This window comes from Heteronotia binoei, chromosome 10 (genome assembly GCF_032191835.1).
Source record: "Heteronotia binoei isolate CCM8104 ecotype False Entrance Well chromosome 10, APGP_CSIRO_Hbin_v1, whole genome shotgun sequence".
NCBI classification, from domain to species: domain Eukaryota; kingdom Metazoa; phylum Chordata; class Lepidosauria; order Squamata; family Gekkonidae; genus Heteronotia; species Heteronotia binoei.
This window is the reverse complement of record NC_083232.1, coordinates 59,077,550-59,095,240: the sequence shown is the minus strand read 5'-3', so window position 1 is coordinate 59,095,240 and position 17,691 is coordinate 59,077,550. Positions and strand designations below refer to the sequence as shown.

The 17,691-nt window shown below is 44.0% G+C and overlaps 1 protein-coding gene across 1 annotated transcript in view; it reads right to left on the bottom strand.

Annotated features, from left to right (window-relative positions):
* Positions 1-4,651: 4,651 nt before the first annotated feature.
* The window catches only part of GALNT15 (polypeptide N-acetylgalactosaminyltransferase 15), a 37,356-nt gene continuing 24,316 nt past the window's right edge, over positions 4,652-17,691 (bottom strand). The window contains exons 5-10 of the mRNA XM_060248727.1: positions 17,490-17,607; positions 13,752-13,946; positions 10,469-10,603; positions 8,420-8,521; positions 6,037-6,177; positions 4,652-5,223 (exon numbers count right to left, since the gene is read on the bottom strand). Coding sequence (XP_060104710.1) covers positions 5,089-5,223; positions 6,037-6,177; positions 8,420-8,521; positions 10,469-10,603; positions 13,752-13,946; positions 17,490-17,607 — 826 coding nt within the window. The 3' untranslated portion in view covers positions 4,652-5,088. The remainder of the gene's footprint in view (positions 5,224-6,036; positions 6,178-8,419; positions 8,522-10,468; positions 10,604-13,751; positions 13,947-17,489; positions 17,608-17,691) is intronic.

Sequence of the window (17,691 nt, the reverse complement as noted above, 5' to 3'; positions counted from 1 at the left end):
GCTGCAGTATCTGCACATGCACAGATGTTGCTATCAATTTTTTTTTTGGGGGGGGGAGGTTAAAACAAACTCACTTTTTATAATAGTGTTACTTAGGGTTGCCAGATCTAGGTTGGGAAACTTCTGGAGATTTGGAAATGGACCTTGGGGAGGACAGGGGCCTTAGTGGAGTACAAAGCCATAAAGTCCACTGATCTCTGTAGTCTGGAGATGAGGTGCAATTCTGAGGATCCCCAGTTCCCACCTGAGGCTAGAACCCTAGCACTTACTCTGGCTTTGTAGAACCCTAAATCATAGCTGTGGATGGCCTAGTTGTAGAGACTTGCTTGTCCATGCTGTGAGGAAATACCTTTTTTCTTTGAGGTTTAAACTGAGCAAAACCTTCACTTTGTATTTTTAAAAGTTTTCTCGCTGAGAAGAGGACAACAGGGGAATTCAGTTCAATTGCTTTCTAAATTCACAGTCATCCAGCTTTTTAGAAATGTTAATAGGTCTAGCAAGAGACAATAGGATGCTCAAGCTCTCCCCCACCTAGCAGGGAATAGAGATTGGGAGGCATTAAGTTCTAGAAAGGCTTTCAAGAAGAACCTTGTGGACACTTCAGGAAAAGCATCTTTGAGCCAGTCTGACCTGGTCAGTGGATGGGGAAAGGAGAGGTGATAAAAGTCCTGGGAGCAAGGAGAAAGGTCTTGTTGCTGATTCCATCAAAGCAGAATTTTTAACAGAGGTCTGGAGGAGGTGGCCATTGCCATGCACTGACCTGCACACCTGAAGGAATGTCATGATCTTAGGCCTAGTCTAGCCTAAAAGTGCCAAAAAAGCCTGTGTATGAGTAGCTAGTGGACCTGCATCTCCCAGGATCCCTTCTGTCCCTCTAATTGGGTGAAAGCAGTTTTGGGAGAAAACTGGCCAAGGAGGGGGTGGGGCCTGCGAAGAAAGCATAAATAGGCCTGGCTGGCAAGGAAAGTTCTTCTCCCTGGAATGGCTGCAGTCTGGGTACAAGCTGCAACCAGAGGGTTCCCTCACCAAGGAGGGGTGAGTCCATTTGGAATTATAGTAAGGAAATGTTAGACGTGTCAGGGCTTTTATTTATTTACACCAACCTTTAATATTTTCTATATTCACTGTGCACTAAATGTTTTTACTACCCATTTGTTGTTCTAGAGCACTTATATCAAACTTCTTGTTGTTAAACTGCCTGGGTCCTCACGTCTCTTCGGTCATAGTTAAAAGATACTTGCTAATAGGGAAGATACAGCAGTTATGTGGGTGCTCTGGGCCCTCCCAGACAGACCTTTACCACAGTGATGCCAGCCAATAAAAGGCCCTTCATGGTTCCCTGTGGTGTGACAAGGAGGTTTGAAGGTAATAGTGCTCCTGTAAAAATATGAAACTTTCAAAGCTAAGGAGCCTGCCTTATACTTAACAATTGATAGGGCATATGTAGAAGGAGGGACAGAGGAATTGTTTTGCCCTTTTCTTTTGAATTCCTTGCTCCGTTTGATGCTGTGCTAAATGTACGCTTGTGAACACTTTCCCTTTAATAAATGCTTTATTATAACTTTTGAACCTGGTAGTGGTTTTCTGTGCCACGTAGATCTCCACTGTCTTGGACACACTATTCTAAAGGGAGAGCCAGGAGAAAGGGGAGGGCAGTCAGTTGGCAAGTGGCAACTCCCCTGGTGGTGCACAAGGCAGCAAGCTGTCCCCATGATAAACAGACCCTGAGCAGTGGGAGACATAGAGGCAGGGCCTCAGAGCTTGGAAGAGAAGGACAATTCCTACCTAGGTCAGGTAGTGGTGGCAGTTGAACAGAGAAACAGAAAAGCTCCTCCAAGTGTGGCTGCAGGCCAGAGCAGGACTGTTCTGCCACACACACAGTGGTCATCCCTTGGCTATTAGAAAAAGGGGGAACCTGCACTTGATCATGCCCATAGTAAAAAAAAAAAAAGTAATCTTTTGAAACGACATGCAAGAACCCCAATATATTGATGGTATATTGATGTGGTACAGTCCTGATGTGTCCTTCCATTTTGGATGCTCAATCAACAACTTTTGTGATGATTTAAATATAAATTTCAGAATAATGTTTGCAAATAAATTCATTTTCAAATTTGCAAATAAACTCATTTGCAAATAAATTCAATTTGACCATAACTTATACATTAGTTTTTTTATTTTAGTTTTTAAGTATATCTTTTCTTTAAAATCTGGTTTTATATTATTTTAACCAGCAATGGTTGAAAAACAGCATCTGAAGCACAAAAGGCAGGGAAATCACTTGTGCTAGCGGTAGGTTGTTTTATTTTTGCTGGATCTATTTTATCCATCCCAATTAGTCAGGGTTGTGTTTGGGTCTGTCATGAATTCCCTCTTAATGTATGTAATGCTGCCACCAGGAATTTAATTCCAAACACTTTATTCGTTGTTAATTTTCTGGGCAGTGTGGTCATGGTCTTGGCATTGTGAGACCTGACGTTTCACCAGCAACTGTGACTGGCATCCTCAGAGGTGGAACCCAAAAAACTGGAGTTCTCTCTGGGTCAAATTGAGAAGTTGGTAGGCAGGTAATTTATCAGGCAGATATGGTAGGGCTGAGTTATTATTTTAAGGATAATCTTGTGGAAACCCAGGAAGCTCCCACAAGATAATTAATCAGTCCTACCACTCCTGCCTGAGTAGATATAAATGACCCGCCTACCAACTTCTTCTCAGTTTGACCCAGAGAGAACCCCACGTTTCTGGGTTACACCTCTGAGGAAGCAAGTTGCAGTGGCTGGCAAAACATCAGGTCTCACAAAGCCAAGCCCACGGCCACACAGCCTGGAAAATTTACAACAACCAATGGACTCTGGCTGTGAAAGCCTTCAACAACATACTGCTTTATTTAATGTTCCCCAATAAATTGTGCCCAAGCTCTTATTCGTTGGACTATGTGGCTCTGAGAATTATGTTATTATGCGGCCCTGATTTTATGTTATTAAAATCATAGGACTCCAGGTTAATATAAAACAAAATAAAACTTTTTTGTACAATAAACGTATTAGTTTCAAGATGTTTATAGCTTAATTCTTCAGTGAATAATAACTTCTGACTGAGGTGTCACTCTTTCGTTTCACACACTCCTCACTCTCAAATCCTCATTTCTCTTCCTAACTCATCTTTCTGACAGCTTCTGTCTCTCATACTTTTATAATACCCTGACAAACAACAGAATATTAGGTTTTGGCTCTGTATCTAGCTCTTCTCTCTCTCGGCTTCACTTCGCGAACGAAGATTTAAGAAAGGTGCAGTAGTCCACGTCTGTTGCAGGCTCACTGGTGGCTGACAAGACCAATGCGGGACAGGCAGGTCCGGCCACAGTGGCTGCAGAGAAAAGTCTGATTTGGGGTTGGTGCTGTAGCAGTACGATTCTTTCTCGATCTCCTTTTGTCCTCAAGATCAGCTATGCGTGCGTTCTCAAAGGAAGAGACAGCCTGGTGGATGGTGTGCCTCCATGCTTTGCGATCTGAGGCTAGGTCAGACCACTGGTGATGGTTAATGCAACAGGTACCAAGGGATTTCTTCAAGGAGTCCTTGTACCTCTTCTTTGGTGCCCCTCTATTTCGATGGCCGGTGGAAAGTTCGCCATACAGGGCAATCTTGGGAAGGTGGTGGTTTTCCATCCTGGAGATATGCCCTGCCCAGCGCAGCTGCATCTTCAACAGCAATGCCTCGATGCTTGTAACCTCCGCCCGCTTGAGGACTTCAGTGTTGGTCACAAAGTCACTCCAGTGGATGTTAAGGATGGTGCGAAGGCAGCGCTGATGAAAGCGCTCAAGGAGTCCCAGGTGATGACGGTATAAAACCCACGATTCGGAGCTGTAGATGAGGGTTGTCATCACAACCGCTTTGTAAACATTGATCTTTGTGCCTTTTTTCAGATGCTTGTTGCTCCACACTCTTTTATGCAGTCGGCCAAATGCACGGTTTGCCTTTGCCAGCCTATTGTCAATCTCCTTGTCGATCTTGGCATTTGAGGAGATGATGCACCCCAGGTAGCTGAACTGCTGGACTGTCTTCAAAACTGATTCACCCACAGTGATACAAGGAGGGTGATAATCTTCCTGGGGTGCAGGCTAGTGGAGAGACCTCCACCACCAGCCTCCACCAGGATCTAGCTCTAATATGTCCTCTAAAGTATTTTATTGAGTAGAATCTTAATGCCTTTCATTGCACTAGTATTGGATTCTAATAAGAAGACTGTTTCTCAGACTCTGTAGACTGCTGACTGACAGCAACTGGCTGTTGACTGCTGTCACTTTGCGGAGAGTTCTCTGCTGACTGACTTCTCTCTTTCTGTCTTTCTCCACAGACATACTTCTTCGCTCCGCACACACACTCTCAGTCACCAACCAATCACCTCACTCATTCTGCCTCTTTCAGCCCCCTTTTTCTATTGCAACTTACCAACAATTAAAGGAACACACATATATAAATTCAAATCATTACATGGTCGATCCACCAGCTGTGATTATTAGGTTACTTAGAATGTTATAACTGGTTCCCAGAAACAGAAGTTTGGTAATATTTGGTAAACTGTTAAAATTCATAGGCCAGTATCACAATAGTCATGCCTTCACTTGAGTCACAATGATGCTCTTGAAAAGAGTTTCTTCAAAAAGAATAGTTTTAATTTATTGAAATAAATTAAAAATATATCAGAATAAATACCTGCCTTTTGGCATATGTTTCCCAGCTTTCCTTGAAAGACAAACTTCAGCATTCAGGAGCTATGCAAATAAAACCTTTAGGTTATCTTGCCATTCCATTTAATGAAGAGTTCTGCTTGAAAGCACGTAGAATTTTACATAAAAGTTAGTTTAATTAAAAAACAACAACCTAATTTCAGTTATTTTGTATCTTATCTGCTGGAAACAGCCAGACATCAACTGTTACGGATCCACGATGATCCATGAACCTGGTGAACCTGGAGTCTGCTGCATCATCCATCTCCTGCTTGAGGAAGAGACTCGGCTTTGTTCAGTTTCTTCCAACATGGAAATAAATGACCTAAATAACAACAGGTTAGGGAACTGTTCGTACTCATCATCTCTCATCTAGGTGGAATGAATGCTCAAACTGCCATATCAAATTGGCGTCCTTCTTACATTTTTGCAAACGCAAGTCTGTCTTCATGGCTTCAATGCATTTACCAGAAAGACTGTGGACAATCATTCCATTCTGCACAGAAGCATTAAAAAAAAGTTGATCATCAACATTGCAAGCACTTAAAACACACACACACAAACAGTGCCAAGTTTCTCTAACTGGGGGAGGGCAAGCGGTAAAGGGATTACAAATAATCTTGGGGTGTTTTCACATATAATGAGAGATTCTGACCTCTGACCAGTGAGCTTTGAAATGCAAACATAGGTAATACATTTGGCAGGATGTAACCTTGGAGGAGGGGTAATATTGCTTGGTTGTGATAACGGCTGGCAGCTACAAGGTTCACCTACCTGGAGGGAGTCACAGCATTTCAGATATTCTCTTTTCCCTTCCTTTCCCTTCTGCTAACTGAGGAGGGACCAGAATATGTTTACTAGTGAGGTGAGAAGCTGCCTACAAAGATGGAAGTGACTCTCATTCTATTGTGACTTTGCTGTGGAGCTTATTCTAAGCACTTATTCTGCATGGAGCTGCAGCTTTTCTTTTGAGAATTGCTAACCTATTTTGGTATTTAAAAACTTCTTGCCGTTGCTCAAATGCTGGATGTTTCTGCTGTTCATATATCCTGTTAGTCTGAATGTTTTATTTGATTAAATGTTAAGGTTTTTTTTAATTTGTGCTGTGCGCTGAGAGTTTCCTTTCTACTAATGAGTTGTAAATTTATCCTCTGAAGCAAGCCCCTATAATGAAAAAGATCACTTTTAATTTGGTCCTGTTGAACCCTGCATAATACTGTGACAGTATCCAGATTAACAATCTCATTCTTACATCAGCTCAGAAGCCAACCCTGCTCTGATATTGTCTTGGGTCACACTTATTGATTACCTCCTCAATATCCCAGTGTTGTGAGCTGTTTCCCATTGTCTTTGTACAGTTTTGAAGGATAATATTTTCATGCCAGACATCAAAGCAAAGCTGTTGTGAAGAACCAAAACAGATTTCCTTCATGCCATTGTATTCAAACTGCTAAGAGACAAAAAAGACAACACAGGTGAAAACAAATGAATATTACAGAAATAATTTCTGGCTGGGGGGGGGGGTGGGCTAAAATATGTACCAAATTAAGAATGCATTTCAAATTGCATTATATCCAAGTTAACATGGAAGGGTTGTGGTGTTCTCCTGGGTCCGAGATGCGGACTAAACCAAACTAAAATGTGGAGCCAGGAATCTTCTGAGTTACAATCAAGGTGCCATCACAGGTGCTTTAAACTGAAAACATCAACGTTTCTTGATTTATTGGTCTCTGAGAAGAGTATAATAACTGGACAGGTTCATATGATAACACTTAAGATGCCCTCATTAAGGAATTTACAGGTAAAAACCAGCATTTTGGTCACAACTGGTCTTTTGTAGCCCATTTTAATGGCGCCAGAATGATGCAGGAGTCCTGTTGTTAGCTTAGCATTATACCAGCCCTTAGCTGTGGTGATTAAAATTAACGTGTCCTACTCCATCCCTTGTAGAGGGTTTTGCTGTGGCTATTGTGGTGCATTTGCTTTGGCCGTAACCACTATAGTTGGGTTGTCAGGCTGCAAGGTTAACTGGCATGGAAGCAACATTTTTTTTTGAGGGGGGTGCTTACAAAGGGTGGCGATTGGGGGTGAACTGTCCCAGAGACACACGCTTGATTGCGGAGTGCCTCAAGGGGCGGTCCTTTCCCCAATGTTGTTTAACATCTATATGCGCCCCCTTGCCCAGATTGCCCGAAGGTATGGGTTGGGTTGTCATCAGTACGCTGATGACACCCAGCTCTATCTACTTATGGACGGCTGGCCTGCCTGTGCCCCAGAAAACTTGGATCGGGCGTTACAGGTGGTGGCTAGGTGGCTCAGGCTGAATGGATTGAAGCTGAATCCGGTGAAGACAGAGGTCCTTTGCATGGGTCGTTGTGGCCCGGGAGGGGAAATCCCTCTGCCAGTTTTTGATGGGGTGCCATTAACAGTGGCGCACCAGGTCAAAAGTTTGGGGGTACTATTGGAGCCTTCCCTAACAATGGAGGCTCAAATAGCAGCCACTGCCAAGTCCACATTTTTTCACCTTAGGCGGGCGAGGCAGTTGGCCCCTTTCCTGGAGCACGACAATCTAGCAACGGTGATTCATGCAACGGTCACCTCGAGGTTGGACTACTGTAATGCCCTCTACATGGGGCTGCCCCTGTGCCGAACCCGGAAGTTGCAGTTAGTGCAGAATGCCGCTGCCCAGCTGTTATTAGGGCTCCCAAGACGGGAGCACATTCAGCCGGGGCTTCGGGACCTGCACTGGCTGCCAATAATATACCGAGTCTGGTACAAGGTGCTGGTTATTACCTTTAAAGCCCTATATGGCCTAGGACCTGCCTACCTTAGGGACTGTCTCATCCCACATGTTCCCCAGAGAGTACTGAGATCAGGTTCTCAAAACCTGCTTGTAATCCCTGGGCCAAAGGTGGCCCGTCTGAAATCCACCAGGGACAGGGCCTTTTCAGTAACGGCGCCTTGCTGGTGCAACCAGCTGCTGGAAGAGGTGCGGGCCCTGCGGGACCTTGGGCAGTTCTACAGGGCCTGTAAGACAGCCCTCTTCCGGCTGGCTTATAACTAACTGACATTGTAACTTCATGGAAGGTTGTAGTGTAGCATCTCGGCAGATCGCTGTTCTATATGTTTTATTATTTTACTGTTTTAAATTGTTGTAAATTGACGTATTTTTAAAGCCAAACTTTATGTTAGATTTTATATGTTGTAAGCCGCCTTGGCGGGAAGGGCGGGATATAAATTGAAATAAACTGAAACTGAAACTTACATGCAGCCTATAGACTAGACTTCGACAATTCTTAACTTTTTTGTTTCATGCTGCCTCTTCCCTGTATAATCATTTCTAGGTTTCCCCCTTGCTCTTTTGCTTTCTGGTTGTCTTGAAATGATTTTCTTTGGACAGTGCTCAGTTTCTTGTATACTGCTATCTTTTCACACCTTGCATCAATTCTTTTTTTAAAAAAATCTAATATTTCTTTATTTGTTTTCTATCTAATTTGCTGCAGGTTAACAATGATCCAGCATGATTTAAGGCAGGTATCTAGCCCGGAAAATGTATCCCTTTGGGTTGAGTATGGTCTCATTCATGCTTTTGTTAGAGACCAATATGGCTCCTGGCCTGAATGCTTTTTGTAAGGTACAAGTAGGAGCACCTGTGTGAAGCTTCTGGTATATTGTGTTCAAATACTACTTACCTGGTTGATACCGTCATTACAGGGGGATAACTCAATGTGACCACCAGCAGCATCCTGTTGAGTCTTATACTCTGCACAGAATCCAACACCAGTGTTGTATAGCTGTACAAAATGTTGATAATAAAATAAAGTAAAAACAATATTAAATTTAGCTGAACTGAATTTAATTTAAATAGGTCCATATTAATTGGACTAAACTTTTAAAAATACATTCATTTGTGTTAGACACAGCCACTTTGCACCTGCTTTGGAAGTAGAGAAGGAAGGAAGGAACATTGTTTTCAAATTAGATATATTGTGATTTCAAACACCGAAATAAATAAAATGTATAATGTAATTTAGTTTTTTATGTAATGCATAGATATGAGTGTATGCTAGGAAGGCATAGATCTAACTGCAACCCACTGCTCTAATTCAGCAAGATATGCATACATGGATCCTTGGATGGATGATGAACAACACATAAAAGGGTGTTACACATTAGATTCCTAGCCCTGGATTTTACAAATCAATGGAAGGAACAGCAAAGTCTAGTTACCATCCTATAAATCCAGCTGACAGTAGCTTTAAATAGTAGAATTCTAGCACTCTGTTCAGCTAAGTGATAGTGGTAGGAAAACTACAGTATCTAGGTAGATGGCATTCTTATCCTTGGGCTAGCTTGATCTAGATGGCTCGTGGTGGTGACAAGAGCAGTGGCAAAGCATGCTTTACTTCTTTGCAGCAAGAGACATGCCTTTCATTCCATACCTTTTCTATGTATCTTTCTCATGCTGCTCTCTATCATCTCTGCTCTTATGCACCCAATTTCCAAGCATACAGTACCCAGTTTGGATCAGGAATATGGTCCATGTCTGGAGAAGGGTCTTTAGCCTTCTGGCTAGACCATTTCCCCAGCCTAAAACAGCTCCTGAGGCTGCTATTTTGCCCACTGGATGAAATCCAGATGTTTCCCAGGGTATACATGAGTTTCCCCAGAGGGTCCCCTGACCATTTCAGGTAGGGAAAACTGTACAATGAGGGGGCAGCAACTCTTTCTCAACATACACTATAGTCCTGATCAAATTGGGCATGATGCATGTGGACGTTGAGAAGAACCTGCAACTCATGTCTGACTGTTACATAGGATGGAAGCTCCAGATCTAATCTGTAATGCATGAGCTTTCAGCAGGTCTCTCTTATATCATCTGTGCTTCAAAAAGCCCTGTTTTCTGCTGTCTCTGTGTGACGACTGGGTCTCATGCAGTCTGCTGTGCCTTCTCAATTCCATGTCTTCTCAAATTCATGCCTTTCTTCTTCTCTATTCCTCATCTATTTAACTCCTTAAGCATTATGCTGCAGTCTTCATGTATTCACATCAGTCATGTGGCTTTATTTGTAGTCTGTGGCTTGGTTCATTTAATGTTTTGAACTATCTTCTTGGACCTAGACTCAGCCTCAGAATTTCCTGTCTTTAGAATAGAAATGTTTTCTATTTCTAGAATGTCTTCTAAAGGCTTTATTGTTATTCTGTGCTGCATCTATCTGTATTATACATGTGAACTGACACATAGCCTATTGGAGTACATGTGACACAATTGTAGTATGAATTGTTTTGTTGTATAGATTGATTCATGGTGACTTGTTATCATATGTGGGTAGTATTGCTTGGTGGCACAGTATTTAATAGTGCATTCAGTAGTCATACATTTGAAGAATAACATCTTCTGTGGGCTGAGCCACATGCCTGACCACTTTGTGACTGATTCCAGCCCAATCCGCCATTTTGTGACTTGTGCAGATTGGTGGATCCCAGAACTCTGTTTATAAAAACAAACAACGAAACCAAGCAAATCATGCCAACCCCAGAGTCAGTCCATATCTAACTTATTTTTTCAGTAATTAGAGTTTCTTTTAATACGGTTGTATCGGTGAAGATAGTAAGAATTAAAGAGACACTTCCAACTAGGTTGAAGCACTGAGTTCTTGGTGGAATTGTACCCAAATTTATTCCAGCAAATGGAAAATCTAGACTAATGCAGAGTCAAAAGTGTATAATATTTCACTTGCCTTGCCTGAAAAACTTGTTCTGCGTTGCAGTGGATGAAGTTCAGGATATACATTTGAGATAAACCACTGGAAACTTTTGCATCCCAATCTTTTTTTGAGCTGGAAACGCTCGCTACAGTTTGGCTTCCCAACATGCTGAGAATGGAGCAGACAGAAAGCTAATTAAACTTCTTTACATTTATTTGTAAATCTTTATTCACAATTTACATATGCAGAAACAAGGATTGACACGAAGTATTTAATGAGGAGTGAAAACACAGTTCTGGAACATACGTGGCAATTGTGGGTTCCCCCTCCCCCCGTTTTCTTGGAGTCAACCCTGATGTTTTCCTCTGATCTTCAAATGTTACTGGAGCATCACAGAGGATGACATGCTACAGCTAGTCCTGGTACCTGGCATCACCTTCAAAAATAAGATACCACAGAATTCCTTTTGACTGCATGCAAAGTGATCTGAGTAATTCCAGTCATTACGGAAATTAAAGGAGTTAGTTCAGCTGAGTAGTACTAGAATCACCTCAAGGCAAAACTGACTGTGGCAAGTAATCCAAAGTGGCAGTGAAGCTTTGTCTCTTTCAGAAAGCAGAATCAGTATCTAGTGACTAGATCCATGTATATATAAATAAAAGATAGCTGCATTACATGCTGCTGTGTCAGAGTTGCTATCTTCCAGGTGGGGCCTGGAAATTTGCTGGAATTAGAACTTACCCCGGCAGAGATCAGTTCTCTGGAGAAAATGGCTACTTTTGGGGTGGACTATAGTATAGGGCATTATACTACACAGAAGGCCTTCTCCTCCCTAAATCCCAGCCCTCAGGTTCCATACCTATAATATAGTTCTATACAATGAGGAGGCGAGGAGGTAGTGAACATAGCTCTTTCATTGAATACAGCATGGTATAGCGCTGCCTATGAAGACTGAGAACTAGGGCCTCAGGGCCCACTATATATAAACACCCAAAGTTCCCGCGCTGCCTGTGACTGGACCATTCAAACCAGTCAGGGGCTCTTGATTGGAGCAGGGCAGCAGGATTTGGATCCTGCTGCCTATTGTTCCCGAGTCCCCCAAGCTCTGTCCTTCAGGCCCCCGTGAGCCAGGCAAGAACTCCAGCTTATAGATACAATTCTAAGCACATACACAACAATCCCCAAACCTCCAAGAATTTTCCAATCCAGCATTGGCAGCCCTATGCTGCATGTGGTAAACACAAGATACACTTCTGAATTTGAACCATAAACTTTATTGACACAAAACTATGTAGGAAATATTGTCAGCAGTGCTTATCTGTGTTGCTCCCCCTGACTAGCAGCCCAGCCCACCTCAGAGATCCTCTGATCTTAGTGGGAGCTCTGACTGAAGCCTGGAATTGAAAGCAGGCTGCCTCTAATGAAATCAGGTCCAAATAGACAGCCATGTTGGTCTGAAGTAGTAGAACAAAATAGAAGTCAATTGCACCTTTAAGACCAACTTAGTTTTATTCAGAACATAAGCTTTCGTGTGCATGCACACTTCTTCAGACGAGGAATGAGGTACTTACTGTACCTCATTCCTTGTCTGAAGAGGTGTGCATGCACACGAAAGCTTACGTTCTGAATAAAACGAAGTTGGTCTTAAAGGTGCAATTGACTTCTATTTTGTTCTAATATAAACAATTTTGCAACTGCTGCAAATTTCCCAGAAAGCTACTGCTGAGATTTGCATCAAGACCTGGGAGGGACAAAATGTGTGGAAATCACTAAGATATATAAGCAAGGCTGTCCTTCCCCAGTTGGGGGTGGGGGATCCCTCATTTTTTCAGGCTTCTGGCCAGCAGGGGAAAATTCCACCCCCAAATGTGACATGCTGACACCACACAGAAGTGACATCATCGTGTCAGTGATGTCACATGATAGCACTCTCTTTTTTTTTTTTAAGGGCAATTTTGAGTTTTGCCCGAAAAGCAGAATTTTGCCCAAAAAGCAGAGCATCGCTACACAATGTCACCAACTTCTGCATGACATCAGCACATTGTAGTGCTCCACCCCCACTCCCAGAAACTCCCCCCCCCCCTTTCAGGTACAATCATCTGATCTGGCAACCCTATATACAAATGGTACAATCAGCTGAGAACTCTCAATTGAACTAAAGGGGAAACAGGGATACTATTTCCCAGGTGAGGGCAGGGAATCCCCAACTTTTGTTGGCTTCTGGCCACCACTGGCCACCTGAGCAGCAAGAGAAAATCCCTGCCCCCCCCCCTACAAACAGTGATACCCAGTGTAATGCACTGGTGTCACCTGGAATCAGAGTTAAGCTCAGAAAACAAAACAAATAAGAAATATCTGTCCAGCTCAGTTTCTGGTCTGGTGGCTGCTTATGGGCCTGTGCCTTAAAGGCAGTGGCTTCATTCCCTGCCAGCACTTCTGTGCACACAAGGACCTGGGGACCTTCCACATGCCTAGAAGAAAAGACCCCAGTTTCTTTCCAAAGGTAGGAGGCAAATAAAGTTGGGGGGGGGGGTGTATCTGCCAGTTGCTTGCACCACAGCAGTTCCTATTGTAACTCTCTCGCTTTGCTGGGGCTTGGAAACTTGTAACAAACCAGTGGAGGCTTTGTGCTTGATTAAAGGAACCAGCTCACAGTGAAACCAAACTCAGGGAGATGGAAAAGTGGCCTGGAGAACGAGGAGAGGGACAAACTCATGTGCACCCAGGTGGGACGGAGGATCTGGAATCTGAAGCTGTGGAGGGGAATGAGCTGTAGCAAAAAAGGAGGATTACTTGAAGGAAGAAGAGGAGTGGGATTTGCTGAAGGGGACAACACAAGAGAGGAAGGGAGCCTTTAAAAGTGTGCCAGGCAGGACAGGATGTCTAAGCAGTTCTCAGCAAGTGATCAAAGCTGGACTTGCAGATCTTTGGAAGGAAAAGATGTGAGCAAGGCTGGAGGTGGCAAAGGAGACTGCAAGCAAGACCCAGGCAAAGTCTGCTCTATGATGGCTTGAGGGGGGTGGCCGGAAAGTTGTAGAGCGTTCATGCTGATGTCACTTCTGGGTGATGTCAGCGTGTTACATGATGTTCCACCCGCTCCTGGAACACCCTCCATACCCCTCCACTGGTACAACAAATGGACCTGGCAACCCTAAGGGGAAATAATATCAAAAACGAAAGAAAAAAGAACAGAAGGAGAAGAAGACAGCATGAAAACAGTGTTATTTTTAAAGACAGATGGTGCAATTTTCTTACTGACAGCTTTAAACAATCCTTTAGCTCTCTTCCAAGAAGATCTATTTTTGAGTGATTTTACCTTGCTTATTAAAAATGCATTCCTGTTCTGTTCATAAAAGAGTTCTTTAAAGGAATCCAACCAGGTCTCAACTATTCGGATTTTGTTCCTCACTACTGCATCTTCATCGTGAAAGTTATATGGAATTCCAGCTCGGAAGACATGCCCCACATGTGAGCATGGGAGGATTTCTACAGACCCACCACAAAGCCACGTCTGGAACAGAAGTATAAACAAAATAATTCAAATATGTCCCATTATAAAGATAGGATTTCCTCCCTCCTTTTCACTGGTTCCTGATTCCTAAGGTACTAGGTACTGTGGCCTTTCAGAGGGCAGGAATGTAAATGGCTTGTCCTAGTGCTTCTCTCTTACCTGGTCAGAAAGGAGCAGTGGGTGCTGTGGCAGGGAGGAAAGGTGGGAGGCCCAATCCTTCCAGCCCTGCCCATTGCCCATTTTAAGATTACAGCAGTTATCTTCTACTCAGGATGTGAACTGTTCTGCTCAATAGGGGTAAAAAAATCAGAGGGGACATTGAGAGGCAGTCCTTGCAAAGGGGGAGGCAGCAGTACCATTGATAATATTAAGTATAATTAAGGGGAAGCCACAGAGTACATTAATGACGGGATATTACTGCAAGCACTATGGTGCATCAGAAGGAAACACTGGAATGAACTGGCTGCTACAGCCAAAGAGAACTTGAACTGTAAAATGCAGCTGCTATTGTATGGCAATGGGGATAGGGACAGGGGGACTTACCTGGAGAAAGATAAAGGCCTAGGCCACATCACCATGTTGCACAGGAAGTGACATCATCACACCAGCAATCAGCACCCTCTCTAAGCTGTTGAGTCATGAGCAAAAATTCTATTTTGTGACCTACTGGCATTAATGTTGTGAGCTACTGCATAAATTAGTTTGCTCTGGGACCATTCTTCCTGAGCTAAGAAAAAAATGGGTGAACTGGAAACTAAAAAACTGAGCTGGTTCACACTAACTCAGAGAAAACACTGTCTTGTATTTGGGCAAAACCTCTACAGTAAAACCAGCTTATGTCATAGAGGTTTTGCCCAAATAGAGCATTGCCTGGAAGTTACTGGTGTGATGATGTCACTTCCTTTTGGCCTGGGCCTTTCTCTAGGTGAGCCCCGCTGTGAGCCTGCTGATCGGCAGATGGGGGCACGGTCTGGAGACAGAAGACTCCTGCCTCCACCAGCTGGTTTGGCAACCCTAGCCAATACACTACAACTACTACCCAGAGTAAAAGATCTGTGGGAGGTAGGTCTCCTGCTATAATGGAGACCTTGTGGCCCAGGCTCCCTGTTCCTAGGGTTGCCAAGTCCAATTCAAGAAATATCTGGGGACTTTGGGGGTGGAGCCAGGAGACATTGGGGCGGAGCCAGGAACAAGAGTGTGACAAGCATAATTGAACTCCAAGAGAGTTCTGGCTATCACATTTAAAGGGACAGCACACCTTTTTAAATGTCTTCCTTCCATAGGAAATAATGAAGGATAAGGGCACCTTCTTTTGGGGCTCATAGAATTGGACCCCCTGGTCCAATCGTTTTGAAATTTGGGGGATACTTTGGGGAGAGGCACTAGATACTATATTGAAAATTTGGTGCCTCTACCTCAAAAAACAGCTCCCCCAGAGCCCCCGAAACCTCCAGATCAATTCCCCATTATACCCTATGAGAAGACGTTTCCCTCTCCACCCCCCTCCCCCCCGCCCCCCCCCCTTTCTGGGAAATCTGATGCAGGAGACAGAACTCACTCACCTCCGGAGGTGCAAAGGCACATGGTCCTTTGGGGGCGTGGCTGGGCTCCCCTCCCTTCACCGGCCAGCTGACTGGGGGCGAGAAGCAGCCTGAGAAAACGGAAGAGCTCTGGCTGCTGCGATCGGGGCTGGGTGCGAAGGGCTGCCGTTCTCCCCCCCCCCCCCCGCTTTCCCTTTTATGGCCAGCGGGAGGAGGAGGCTCCAAATCGGGGGTCTCCAGGCCTAGCGGGGGATTTGGGACCCCTACCTGTTCCCCATGATCTGACAGGCCAAAGAAACTGTCTCTGCCTTCAAATGCTTCCACCAGGTTGCCAGCAACCCTAGCTTCCTGTGATCGCTGCAGCTGTGGATTATGGAATCCCCTACTTTCACCACCCTTTAGCTCCCATACTTTGGTGGAGAAGGATGGCATATACTCCAAGAATCTGATGGACCTTCCATCTGTGGATAACTATAATTCACTACTTGCATTTTATGGTTTGATTTGTAGGTATGCACAGAGCTTTTATTTTTTTGTAGAAAAAGCCCAACAGGAACTCATTGCATATTAGGCCACACCCCTGACATCACCATTGTTTCACACAGGGCTTTTTTGTAGAAAAAGCCCAACAGGAACTCCTGACACCAAGCCAGCCAGAACTGTGTTCCTGCTAAAAAAAAAAAGCCCTGGGCATGCACAACAAACCCCAGTTATTTTAACTGGGTTTCCAATCAGCATCTTTCCTCAAATTCAAAAAGTGCATTTAAGGATGCCAATCCCCAGTGGGGGGCAGGGAATCCCCCAGTTTGGAGACCCTCCTCCCACTTCAGGGTTATTAGAAAGGGTGGGGGGGGAGGGAAATGTCTGTTGGCCATTCCAGTATATTCTATAGAGACTGATTCCCATAGGGTATAGTAGAGAATTGATCTATGGTTATCTGGGGCTCTGGCAGCTCTGTAGCTAGGGGCTTTGGGGAGGGGGCCACAAATGGGTTACAGGGGAGTGGGCCATGGGGGTGAGAGCAGGAAACTGGAGAGGCTGAAGGCCACTCCTCTCCCTCCCCCTCTTGTGTGATTTAAATTGCACAGAAGGGGCATGCAGGAGCAGCAGCCATAGTACCACCCTTCCTGTGCAATTTAATTCAGCTGATTGGTGGGACCTTTAAGCTCTGCAGAAGACTGGAGGTGGGTCCTGCTGTGCCTCCCATGCAATTTAGAGGCTCTTTAAATAGTGCCGAATGGACAGTGGCTGCTCCTGGGTGCCTCTCTATGCTATTTAAATTGTGCAGGAGGGAGAGGGGCAGCCCTGGGATGGGGGGTAAGCCCCCCCCAAAAAAAACCCTATCAGGGGGCCAGGCTCCATAGCCCTCTGGTTAGCTACCGGCTGGGGTTCTGGGGGGGGTGGGGGGTTTTAGTTAGAGGCACCAAATTTTCAGCATAGCATCTGGTGCCTCTCCTCAAAACACTCCCCAAGTTTCAAAAAGATTGAATGGGGATCCAATTCTATGAGCCCCAAAAGAAGGTGCCCCTATCCTTCATTTCCAAATGGAAGGAAGGCATTTAAAAGGCCTTTAGTGTGATTTCCAGAATTCCCTTTTGAGTTCAGTTGTGCTTGTCACACCTTTGCTTCTGGCTGCACCCCCAAAGTCCCAGATACTTTTTGAGTCAGACCTGACAACCCTAAGTGCATTCGTGAACTCACAGAATGAGAGGTGTTCATGAGGAGAATATTTCTAGCCATGAATTTTCTTGATAACTAATATAGTATTAAACCTCAGAGGTAAACGTTTTTGTTAATCTATTACACTTTTGAGAGTCCCATAATCTAGGAATGCTTCGCCCACAGAAAATGAATGCTTGTGATTTAATTACTGTTTGCACTGCAAAGAATGTAATTTTGATTTTTGGAGGCCTAGTTTTATAATAAATACAGGTACTATTGTTCTTAAGCATGAACCATCAAGTAGAGAGAGGGAGACAGATGTTTTATCTCGGGTGCTTACCTTTATAGACAGTTCAAGATTTTCAGCCCCCCACAGAATCATGTCAGAGTCATAACTCCCTGTATTTTGGAAATAACGTCTGTCCACAGCTACTACTACTCCAGGTAATGTTGGACTCCTAGGGAATTTTAAAACAAGTTTTTAAATTTTATTTGTACAGTTCTAATGCTGTGACTATCTTTTACAGTGCAATCCTACGAAT